The sequence below is a fragment of the Rattus norvegicus genome, chromosome 3 (assembly GCF_036323735.1).
Source record: "Rattus norvegicus strain BN/NHsdMcwi chromosome 3, GRCr8, whole genome shotgun sequence".
In the NCBI taxonomy this organism is placed as follows: Eukaryota; Metazoa; Chordata; class Mammalia; order Rodentia; family Muridae; genus Rattus; species Rattus norvegicus.
The window spans coordinates 82,864,542-82,877,356 of NC_086021.1; the positions used below are offsets into that span (position 1 = coordinate 82,864,542).

At 43.7% G+C, this 12,815-nt stretch overlaps 1 protein-coding gene across 15 annotated transcripts in view; it reads right to left on the reverse strand.

Annotated features, from left to right (window-relative positions):
- Positions 1-12,815, reverse strand: part of Zfp385b (zinc finger protein 385B) — a 378,470-nt gene that overhangs the window by 102,155 nt on the left and 263,500 nt on the right. The window contains exon 1 of one of the 15 annotated variants that reach the window (XM_039104864.2): positions 9,631-9,788. The exons of 12 other annotated variants lie outside the window; for them this stretch is intronic. Coding sequence is in view for 1 of the 3 variants with exons in the window: in XM_063283641.1 (XP_063139711.1) it covers positions 9,609-9,636 (28 nt within the window). In the remaining 2 variants the exon portion in view is untranslated. Of the gene's footprint in view, positions 1-5,220; positions 5,431-9,608; positions 9,789-12,815 lie in introns of those variants that run through there. 2 more of the 15 variants (XM_063283641.1, XM_039104865.2) reach the window with 2 other exon arrangements.

Consider the following 12,815-nt stretch of genomic DNA (forward strand, 5'->3'; position numbering starts at 1 on the left):
TATGAATAATGGAAGAGAAAACTGATAAAAGAAAAAGTGTTGTGGCCAAGGACTGCCATTTCTGCCCAGTTTAGAGATTAGCAGGAGATTGATTGCAACACCTCATTTTGATTAAGTCTTTTAATTTCTCCAATGGGAAAAGGAGACAACAGCAGAGTTCATTAAAACCGGGCTTTTTAACCACATGGCTTGGATCGATATAACAAATGCCAACAGCACTGTGGTAGGGGACACTCACACTTGGGTCGGTTGGCGGGTTTATATGGAAGCACTACCTGAACTGCAGTGAACTCAACCGTCTGAAAAGACACCTTTCCCCAAGCAATGGCAAAGGGCCTGCTGCTGGAGCAGATCAAAGCGGCAGGCCCTTCTGGCCTCTGGCTCTTTTTGGGCCAGCCTTGCACAAAGGGCCAGCAGGAAAGGGGCTGGATACTGGCGCTCAGGAGGCCAGTGCACCAGCTGCTGCTGTAAATTCTAGCTCCAGGACACAAAATGTTTCACGCCCTGGTGAGAAAGATTTTCGGTTTCTGCATTCAATATCTAGACTATTCACATTTAAGAACTTAAAAAGGGGTAGGTAGGGGAGGAGGAATTGTGGTATACAGTAAATAATAACCTTAAAAACATACCCCACCCCTACCCCAGCTTGCTCAATTTCAGGAAACAGTATTTGCTCTGCCTGAGCCTTCTACTCCTACCTTGGTAGAGAGGAAAGGGTTTCCTGGATTTAAATATTAACCAAAGCTTCAACACTATTAAAAAAAAAAATGTTGCTGTTCCTCTCACCCACGCAAAGCAATAGATTCCCAGAGAGTACAGCTTGGGAATAATAGAAACGGCAGAAACCACTGTGGCCCCTTGTGCTGTGCCTTTCCATGGCCATCATAATAATAGCTACGAGGCATTCAGGAAAACTGCCCGTGGACTGTTAACAATCATGGCAGCCATCACCAAAGGGGATGTTCCTGGCCCTCTCTAACATGAATGAAGCCATTCTCTCCTGGAAGCAGAGATGACTCCTAGGTGACATCCAGGAACACAAGGAGCAGGGGGACCATTGCTATATCCCCAGGGACGCCTGCTATCTGAGTGTGTAACCCCACTATACAGGGGATGGGGTGAAACTAGGGTGTGGGAGAGGGCAGGAAGGATGGTAGCTAGCTGAGTGTGCCTTAGATCTGCAAAAGGGTACAGAATGAGCACTATTTCCTCCTCTAGAATTTCCCAGTTTTATCTCCTAGAATGCCCACCCCATGATCTTTTCCTTGTGTAGGAAAAAAAAACAAAAACAAAAAACAGAACAAAGAAAAAAAAATCACAGGAGTAGCAACACCTAGTAAGGAGGGACATCAAACGCCTCCAAGCACAGGAGCTATGAACCAGAGTACTGGCCTATCAACCTCACTGAGACAGACAGACAGGGAGCATCTTGTAGCCCCTGGGGTGCAGAATACTCCACAGGATAGCTTTAGTGGGTGTTTAGCAGACTGGCCAATGCCTGGCTTGACTTCTTGGAACTCAGCCACCTCTGACATCCTAGCAATTGATTCCACTTGTTTTAGTCAAGCAGCAGTTCCTGGGCCCAGAGTGATATGCAAAACAGCATCAGATAAGGCCCTGCATGAATGCCCCAGGACAGCCTGCACTGGGAGTGATTCAGCAGAGCCGACAGCCCTGCCCTGGGCCTTGTGTTTACTCTTGTACATACAGGCTTTGTTCTAGTTGGTCTTGTATGGGCTTTTTTCTTCTTCCTGTGTGTGTTCATGTATGTGCAGATACTTGTGTGTGAGCATGTTCATATGTGCTGGTACACGTGCATGTGTGAAATCCAGAGGACAACCTGGAATGCGGTTCCAAGGCATCACTGCTTATTTTTGCATTTCCTTGATTTCTTTTTAACATTTTTAAAGACAGGTTCTCTTATTGACTGGGACTCACCAACTAAGTTAGGCTGTCTCTGCCTCCCCAACCCTGGGGTTACAAGTGCAAGCCACCACACCTGACATTTTTTTCAGTGGGTTCTGAACTCAGGCTGTTCTGACAGGGCAACTTTACTAACTAGGCTATCTCCCAAGTCCTTCCGTCTGTCTGTCTGTCCATCCTCCCTTCCCTTCTAATTTAAAGAACATGTTTATCACAACGTCATTGCAGTTTTTACAACTTGACTTTGGTGTTTTCTCTATCTTGCTGTTCTGCTCCATGCAGTATAAGTTTTTTTTTTTTTTAACATTATATAAATAGTGTATATTATGCCCAGCATCTTAAGGTGTCTACTGAAGGTAAGCAGTTTAACACCATCCTACTATTACCTTTGTGTGTGGTGAAGGCACCTGTAATCTATTCCCAGGAAATCTCTAGTACGCCAAACGATATCATTAAGTAGAATCACCTGGTGCTGTCTGTGGGCTCACTAGGTTTATCCTTCCTCTGTAAGTGCAGGTCTGTACCACTGGCCCACACTGCCCTTTGCCCTCTGTGCTCCCCCTCCTTTGGTAAGTTCCTTGTTATTCTGTTTTTATGCTTTCGAAACTTGTTAATGATTGAACACAGAAGATGTGTGATTTTCGCCCCTCTGACCGGCTTATCTACTTACTTCATACTAACTCTCATCCATATTCCTGCGAACGATGTGATTTTTTTTTTTTTAAAGCTAGATACTATTCTTTACGTGGAATATCTTTTTTGACTTCCCGAGTGCTTCTCCCTGGCTCACTCAGTAAACTCATTTTCTGGGTTGGGTACTACCTTCTCTGTGTGCTTGCTTCCCGTGGAATTGCTTACCCCTGTGCAACACTTAGCTCATCAGAAAACTGTGGGGAGGGATGGGCATAGTGGGCTTAACGAGGAATCCCACAAACGTGAAGAATTTTATCAAAGTACTCATTCCTCTTCTTTTCAATGACTTATGGCATAATGCGGCCAAGGATCGCAATGTTTCCTTTCAGATCACATCTACTTCAACTCTTGGTCTCTTCTGGACTTCACACAGCTTTGTAAGCAATTGCTGCTTTATAAGGCACCCACGTAATGAGAAAGGAAACCATAGAAATGGATCTGATGCTCACTGAATATACTTTGATGAAGCATATTCCAGGGAAAGTTCCAAAGTTGCACAATCCCTACGCATTTTCAAACTCGGGTTGATTTGTCTCCTTCTCCTAACAGCCCAGATCTCAGTCTCTCTCTTCCTGACTCCCAGTCTTTCTGTCTTTCCTGCCTCTCATCTCTCCCTCTGTTTTGTCTTACTGTCTCTTTGTCCCTCCCTCACCATAACACTACTAGGGATGGGAAAGCACTCATAAAATCTTGCCTTGGCCTCCTTTGCAGCTTGGCTGTGTTAATTCTGTTTTAGTTCCTTGTGTTGTTCCATTATAAGCTAAGAGACTGCAAGCCAGCCGGCATGAGGATCTGGTCAAGACACAACAATTCTACTAGGCCAGACATCTGTGGTGATGTCACACACGGTTGTGTTGGCTGCAACACCTGAGGACTGATATCCTATGTGCTTCCACTGTGGCATCTGCAGAACACTGTGAGAGACGGGGACACGCTAGGAACTTAGATGCATCTTGGATATTGACTGTGTATTTTTATAGAAACTCCTCATTGTGACCTGGGTGATCCAAGCACTAACTGCTTTTCTCCTCAGGGCTCATGGTCCTACTGCACATACTAAGTAGACTTCTGACATAGATACTTAATAAGATGTCTTCTAGAGCCCTGGATGGCTTATGGTTATTCCATGCCTTTCTGAAGCTATATCTTGAATTGATATACACGAGTAAACAATTTCATTAAAACAAACAAACAAACGGGTGGTGCCTTGTTGGGGGGTGGCTTAATTTGTCAACTGCTTGCTGTGTAAGAGTGAGGACCCAAGGGTGCTAGTTTGGATCCCTGGAACTCTTTGGGCTGATAGTGTTGTTCAATCAGTGAGCTCAAGGTTCCACAGAAGAGTTTATGACAAAATGTAAATGACAGACCTCTGGTCTCCACGTGCATGCACACATGTGTACACAAACACATACACATCACATGCACACGTAGCGAACGGCAGTAAAAAGAAAAGAAAGGCGTAATACCAAATGGTAAGAGCAGCAGACAGGGGACTAGACCCCAAGTCCTTCTCGGATCGGGTGCTAGCCTACTGTGATGACAACATGGAGCTGTGCAGCCTAAGAGATCACACGTCACAGAGCCTGAAGGACCTTGGGAAAATTAATGAGCTCTGGCTTTAACATGCTAGTTTTTGTTGCAAGGGTTCACCAAACCCTCACTGCTTACCCCTCTGAGCCACCAGTGAGGCAGAATACAAGAACTTGATGCTGTTTCGATGTTTTCCAAACCACCTAAAAGTCCCACTGGGGCTGGTGGTAAGATAAAAACATCATCCTGCCACCAAGGATTCCCAGGTCCCTTCCTAACGGTGACATTTATTCATGTTTTACAATCAGCAATATTGAAAGAAAGAGGGGGACATGGTAAGAAAAAGCGGTAACTTTCATGTAGGAGTGAGGATGTCACAAATACCTATTTTACACACAAAAGTGCCCCCCCCCCCAGCACACACTGCTCCCTCTGGAGGAGCAATGCTTACCTACCAGCTGTCCCAAGAGAGTTCTACACCAAAGAGATGGAACAAACAGGAAACCTAGAGTTTGACTTAAACTGGATGGACCGGACCGCTACAGCCCAAAATGTGCCTGTCATCAAACTCATGTGACAGGAGCTCAGATCACCTGTGTCACTCTATTTCACTGCAGGCGACCAGTCACTATTTTGTCAGCATAAATGTGGACTCAGCCTCAGCTCAAAGAAAGACAAGAGAAAAGAGGAGAGGCAATTCTCACACAGTCGGTTAAATACACACTTTAGTTTTTATCCAGCGGGTTATTTTAAGACAACTTCAAAAGCAAAGAAGAACTGTAGCTCAGGCAGACAGGCAGGGAATCATTCAAGCGCATCTTTACGATATTTAGCCAAGTGCCTCCATATTTACACTTTAAATACAAATCAGTTAGGAAAACCAGAAGTAAGGTGAGGTGTGAGCAGGCAGGGGTGGGGGTGGGAGGGTCTTAAAATTAGCAAGGGCTAACTTTCCCCCAGCCTGATTCTGATGCTTCCCTTTTCCTGCAGCTTTTGGGCGATTTTATATTTCTGTCACACTCTTTGTGGAGAAGTTATCTGCTGTGTGAAGGCTGAGCAGCCCGAGACGCTTACCTTCCTTTGAAAGATTACAGTCCGCGCTCACGCCTTCGCTCACGCATGGTGCGCGGCGTTACACTGAGAGATAAATTCTTCCATCATTTCAACCGGGTGCTACTGTGAGATGTGGCTCTCGGAAAACGGCCCGCAGGCACTGCGTCGGAACAAATCACAGGTCCTGTAATCGCCGTCTAGCTCTAATTACTATAGAGGAGAGTGTTTGCAACTCGACTCCAGGGAGAGGGCAGGCTACCTTCTGACGACATCCAACCAAATATATCCTAAAAGACTGACAAGTCACTTTCTTTATTGTAATTTTTTTTTTCTCAGTCCCCCATGTGCTCCACTGTGGCAAGATAAATCAGATGCCCTCCCACCCCCACCCCCCACCGAAACAGCTCAGTGTCCACAAAGTATTTATCACGAAGGTTTGGAATTCTCTGTATCACTTAGATTTCAAGAGGTTGTTTTGTTTTTCCTAAATGGGCAGCCAGATCTACAATTTAAATTTGCTTTTTATTTCAGAGCAGAACCGGTTCCCAAATGAACCCAATTTGTATTCCGTTAGCAGAGAACAGTTTATTTACAAGCTATTTGGTGTGAAAAAAAAAGTGCTTTCTTTCCCATGGAAATTTAGGTTTTAAGTAAAGATTCTGAGCATATAATTAAAAAAGGCTAAAGCTGACGACAATTTGATGTTGACAACATTAGCAGTGATGTCTATGCAGTCCAACTCAAAATCCTAATTTCAGTTATATGGGGGAATTATCATGTTGAAATGAGCACTATATAGGCTTGGGAGTGAAATGATACAGTATCTACTCCCATATTTAACTGATGCCACCCTACATCTCCTGGCATTTGGGTCTTGGCTCTGTGGTCAGCGTAAGGATGAGATGTGATCTGTCCACGTTACCATTGGTGTAGGGGCTCTGTGGTTTGTTTGTTTTTTTTTCCCCACCAAGACGGGTGAATTTAGTTAGAGGTCATCTCAGCGATGTTTGCACGTACCTTGTGCAACTTAGTACTGCTGCCAGCCAGAGCCAACACTTCAGAATCAATAACGTCAGGCTTGCAAAGTCACGACCAGAGAAAGGCAAGCCGACTGTAAAAATCAGATGCCCAGTTCAAAACGGTGATTTTAACATTAGCTCTTAGAAGCTGTGTGTTTCTCCAGGCTCTATAAACTCAGGCACAAGTACCTTCAGTGGGACATGGCAGGCTAGCTCTGAGCTTTCCTGCCTCTAACACTTGTGTTAGTCTCCGAGGATTAAGATAAAAAAGCCAGTCATGCTGGGATTCTGCCTTTTTATAAAATCAAACTTTCATTCATGATGAAATCTCTCTTAAGGAGTCCCTGGCTCATTAGAAACTGCAAACGCATTTCATTCAAAGCATGGCTGGCGTTAGATGAAGTATTTTGGGCCTGATTCTTGGAGACTTTCTCAGGACTGTCTCTGGGTCTGCAACCAATGAATCTTCAAAGTTTCTTTGTACACTTCTATATACGCTTAGTGTCTGTCAGTGTTGGCAAAGTGTGGGCTCCAAACGAGCTATATCAGGAACTCCTCAGAAGGGATGGAAACAAATTCCCAGGCCTCTGGGGGCGGGCACTGCAACCTGTGTTTCAACAAGCCCCGCCTCCAGGCAACCTGAGACCAGTAGTCTCTCTAAGCTGGTGGGTGGTGTCTGTGCAGCAGCAGTAGGAGAATGGGATAAAGAATGCTTATATCTCCATGGGAGAGACTGTGGACAGACAGGGACTCTGTAGAGAGCTGGCACGCCAATGGCTTATCTAAAGGACGGGGGTGGGGTTTGGATGGGTCTGCAGCAACCCTGTGCTTTGTGCTAGGACTGTCCACCCACTACCCCTTACTCCAGTCCATGAACCTCACTCTGACTACTCTTCCGAAGTTTAACCCTTTCAGAGTACCTTGCACTTCCACCTCTATTTTCTACAGCCGAATAAAAGTCCTTAATTAGTCCTTCCTGACCTCTCTACCACCACCAGAATATAATCCCGCACCTAAATTGTTTCTCTTCTTGAGCTTCTAACAACCTCCCAGATCCCTCCTCACCGTAATGTGCACTGTATCTAAGTAGCTATCACAGCCTCGCCATCGCAGTTGCCCCTTCTTTTTTTTTTTCTTTCTTCTTTTTTCCGGAGCTGGGGACCGAACCCAGGGCCTTGCGCTTCCTAGGTAAGCGCTCTACCACTGAGCTAAATCCCCAGCCCCTTTCTTTCTTTCTTTCTTTCTTTCTTTTTTTTTTTTGGTTCTTTTTTTTTTTTTTTTTTGCAGTTGCCCCTTCTTGACTGTCTCTGCTTCACATTCGGCTGTGTCAGATTTCTCCGCCTTCTGACCAATCAGGTTAGTGGACTTTATGACACGTATCTACTTCTCTCTTCACACTCACTCAATGCCCTCACCAGCTGCTTGCTAATGAGGTTGGAGTAGGCGTAGAAGTAGGTACAAGAGACACTTGATGAAATATCTTGAAGGAATGAGTGGATGGATGGATGGGCAGATGGATGGATGGGTGGATGGATGGATGGATGGATTAGTATCTATTTATCTATAGAAGCATAGGAGGTCATTAAAGAAAAAGCTATTTCCTCCTGGAAAAGAAGAAAAGGATCTTTACCTTTGGCCTGGGTGGACCTAACATCTGAGCTAATCAAAACACAAGAGTAATCTAGATGGACGGGTCAGTCTCCTAAGAGGCCACCTCAGGAAGGCAGATGCACACAGTTCATTGAAGACATAGAAGACATAACTGCTTAATGAGAATGGACTTTTCCTTCGAAGCATCCTTGCTCTCTGTGGCTGTTAGGTCTCTCAGCCTCTAAGAGGCCACACACAGAAAGCTCTGTGTGTGTATGTGTGTGTAATATATATATATATATACTTTCTTATGTGCCTAGAGCTTAAATCTCCTTTCTCCCATAGCTCGGGGCTTTCTCTTCTTCCTCTGAAGCTACCTCCCTTTGTATGTGTCTGCTCTGCCTCCATTCCTAACCCAAAGGTATCCCCTCTTCTCTTCTCCATCTCCTTTCTCTAAGCAGCTGCTGAGACGTGCAGCTTACCCATCCTGGAGCGTTTCTTTTCAACTTCAAGAAAGTTGCCCTTGAGCGTCCCATTGAGTCTGTTCTTAAATTCTTGCATTAAGGAGGCTAAGAGTTTTTGGAGGGGAGCCTGTTTCCTCAATAAGATGTGGTACCCTAGATGGGACTCCTCAAAAAAACGTCCATACACTAACGTTACATACATAATGTTACCCATTGTACTCGATATTAGGCGATGGAATTCTTAAAAGTGCGTCAAGTCAACCATGTTCCTACTCACCTGCTTTCTGTGACTTCCCTCTGTGAGTTATAGACCTGAAATTCAACACAGCCATATACATCTCCTCTCTGCTACTTACTAACTGAACATTTCACAAATTAATTGCTTTTTAAGATATAACTTCCTCATCTGATGAGTGAGAATAAAACAATAATAATAGTATCCCCTGAGCAGAGCTGGGGGAAATGATGCATCAATTTTTTTATTACGGTGCCTAGAATATTGAAGGACCTGTCTTATCAGCGTCCCTCAGCTGTCACCATGGGGCTCCCTCCCGAGGGCTTCAACTCAGCATCTGCTGTCATCTTCAAACTTTACAGAACAACTTATCCCTTTACACTTTATAACACCAGTTAAACAGGGGCCTCCATCCAGTGCAGTGCCTACCTTTGTTGTTTCTTTCCTATCTCTTGGCCCTCAGGCAATGTCGGGTATGGGGTGATGCCCCCAGAATGTTCGCCTCCTGAGGCAGCAGCTGTTTCTAGGATAGGTATTCTTTCTCAGTTCTAAGACTTCATTCATGTCAAACCTCCCAGGATGTGGCTCCTTGTTTGTCTTATTTTAAGTCTCTTCTGTTTAAAACATTGTTTTTTATGCACTTTTCTTAGGAAGGTATTCTCTACCTTCGTAAGAAAAACATCTTGGTTTCTTCTAAACATGACAACTTTTCCTTTTCTATGTTTTTCTTTTTTACCGTACTGAAGACGGTGATGTGTGTGCTACTGTGTTGATACCTTCTTCCCTAGGGAATACTGAGCTCTTCGGAGTTAAAAGAGTAGATTTGGTGACTGCCTTGCCTACTGTACTGTCCAGAAAAGGCACTCGATGAAATATCTTGAATGAATAAACAAGAAAGGGATAAGAGATAAAGGGAATGGCATTTATATCTTACTATAATAACTCATTATTATATGGTCTTCTTTCCTGGCAATAAATATGAACATGGTCAAGAGTACAGGGCTACCCCTTACAAATGAGGTCCATTCTTTTACTCTCCCTCCTGAGATCGGGTCTTACATGTTCTGGGTGGGCTTCAAACTCACTAGAATAGTTGATTACCTTGAACTTCTGATTCTCCTACCTCCATCTCCTGAGTCCCGGGATTATAGGCTTGTCCTACCACTCATAGTCTATTGGATACCGAAGACTGAACCAGGGCTTCCCACAGGCCGTGCAAACACTCTACCATCAGTTCTGTTACCTCCAGCCCTGAGGCCAGAGCCCAACATTCCGGAACTCAAAGCATTTTCCTTGAACATGAGATCACAGGTGAGCCCTGCATTCCTGGGTAGACCCTGGGAACTTTGTTAGCTCTTGGGTAGCTGCCTTCAGTACAACATTGTGCTAGCAACAACATCTCTATGGCAACATTAGCACGGAGGGCTTGGAGTGGAGGCAGCATACTCTGTGTAGGGCCCGACTTCCTTGGAAAGCCAGAGCCATGATCTTTGTTGTATGTTAATATACTCAGAGAGCCATAACTAGACCTCAGTTTTCTGTGTGTGAAAAAGTGCTTACTTTTTTGTGAACAGAACATGATCTTGTTTTAAAAAAATCAATTTATAATTGGTATGAATTCACAAAACCCTATAAAAATTTAATATCTTTGAATTTTTTTGAAAATCAGAAACTATCATTTTTTTTAAATTCAGAATTCCAAATTTTAGCTTCTTTTTTCCTTCACTGTGAACTAAGTTTTAGTTGAGGATGGCCCTCAAAGAGTCCAGCATCAGCACTTTTATATGAATTCCTTCTGGCAAATACATAATGACTAATTAATTGATAAGCTTTTAATTACATTACTAGAGGGGTCTGGTGTTTTCAACTAACTCTTGAGCAAGCAAATAACCCCCTTTTAATGAAAAAAATAACTGTGTTTCAGTGATGTGATGGTAAGGTTGGATTGTCACAAGTTTGCATACTCAAAGCAGGCCTATAAGGTTATCGGTGGAGAGGCCAGATTATCTATAGTAACCTTTGCTTCTTCATTTACTCAATTAGACATATGAACTGAAAAATGGGTCCCTAAAACAATTTTAGACTAATAAGATACATGGTATTTTGTAAAAATTACTAGGAAAAAACAATCGTCCAACCAACCAATCATCCAACTATCCATCCAACCAACCAACCAACCAACCAACCAACCAAACAAACAAACAAACTAACCATCCAACCAACCAACCAACCAAAAACACAAACAACTAACCATCCATCCAACCAACAAACCAACCAAACACACAAACAACTAACCATCCAACCAACCAACCAACCAACCAACCAACCAACCAAACACACAAACAACTAACCATCCAACCAACCAACCAACTAACCATCCAACCAAACCAACTAACCACCCACCCAACCAACCAACCCACCAAACAACTAACTACCAAACCAACCAACCAAACAACCACACAAACAACTAACCATCCAACCAGTCAACTAACCATCCAACCAAACAACCAAACAACTAACTATCCAACCAACCAACCAACCAACCAAACAAACAAACAAACAACCTACCATCCATCCATCCATCCATCCATCCAACCAACCAACCAACCAACCAAATAAACAAAATAAACAAAATAAACCCAAACCAAAAGGCTACAGGATAGGAAGGGAAGAGCCTCCAGAAATCTTTCTTATGTTTGCAAATACTTCCTAATACCTGGAGCCATGCTGTAGACATATGAATATTGTGAGCTTAATAATAACTACTGCCGTAGAAGGAGAAACTAAAAGTGTTAGAATGGCCAGAGAATGTATCACTTAAAGTCAGGATGTAAGCAAGATGTTAACATATGTGCTTCTTTGATGCTCCCTTTGGCTTCTCGCCTGAATCCCAGTTGCCACCGAATCCTATTGTTTCTACCTCCCCTTCAGGCTTCTGTGTCACTCCATGGTCTAGTTCCAGACCACCTCTGTCTGCACCCTAGTTACCGGCTCTTACCAGGAAAACATGGAGCCGCCGATGCTCTCCTACATTTGGTTCTCAACCTAGCAGCCAAGTAAATTGTTTAAAAATATCTATCTGATGATGCCAAGGTAAAAGACTTTCCCGGTGCACTAAAGGGAGTCATACGTGTGAGCATGGTCTACAGTTACCACAGGGTGACATCCTTGCACAATTCAAATTCTGCTTAGTAACATCCTCCTCCACTTTCCCCAAGGTCTTAGTCTCCCCTTCTCTTTTCCCGAATGCCAAATTACTACCTTCCAAAGAGGTTTCCTCATCATGGATTTCCCCTCTCCCACCCCAGCTGGGTAGAGGTTCCTTGTCTCCTCTCCAGAATTTAGTCAGCAAGAACCCAACAGCTACTTTTCAGAAGGTCTCCCCAGCTTCTGAAACAGTGCCAGACCCAGGGCAGGCACTCAGGAGGAGAGATGTGGGAATGGCCACACTTCCTCCAGTCTTTCCAAGGAAGATACACAATTTTAGTGTCATATGGAGACACACAATTTTAGTGTCATTATGATTTTAAGGGCTGCTTCTATATTACTGTTATAGTTTTCTTAGTATTTATAAAGTTCTTAGGAAGTCAGTAACATTTAAAATGTGGTATCTCATTATCACAGATGAGATGACACACAATTGGGAAGAAAAACCCATCTTGGGTATGTGTAAGATACAGCATTTGCCATGGTATCTACCAAATAGTTACGTTCATCTCCATTTATAGGCATGTAAATATCTTCAGCCCACAGACGGGCTAATGGAAGGGACCTACCGACTTTTATGTACATTTGACAAACTAGGACAAAAGGAACAGAATGGTCCCAGTTAGAGGTTTCACAAGACACAGAAAATATATTATCTATAAAACTTTATCCAAAACTTCAAAGAGGTCAACTTGTTTGTTTATTTATCTGAGATGGGATTTCAACCATTCCAGGCCAGTCTTGAACTCACTACGTAGCTGAAGATGACCTTGCATTTCGGATCCCCCTGCTTCCGTGTTTTAAGCAATAAGACTATAATATATAGGTATGCACCATCATACTTACTATCTGTGCTGGGGGTCAAACGCAGGGCTTTGGGAGCAGCAGGAAAGCACTCTACCCACTAAGTTGCATCCTGAGCCCTGTCAAATTTCTCTCTCTCTCTCTCTCTCTCTCTCTCTCTCTCTCTGTGTGTGTGTGTGTGCGCGCGCGCGTGTTATGTGGAGGGCAGAGCTCCACACTAGGTGTCTTTTTCAATTGCTCTCCACTTTGGTTTTCAGTCTGTTTTTGAGAAGGGGTTTCTCACTGACCCCAAAGTGC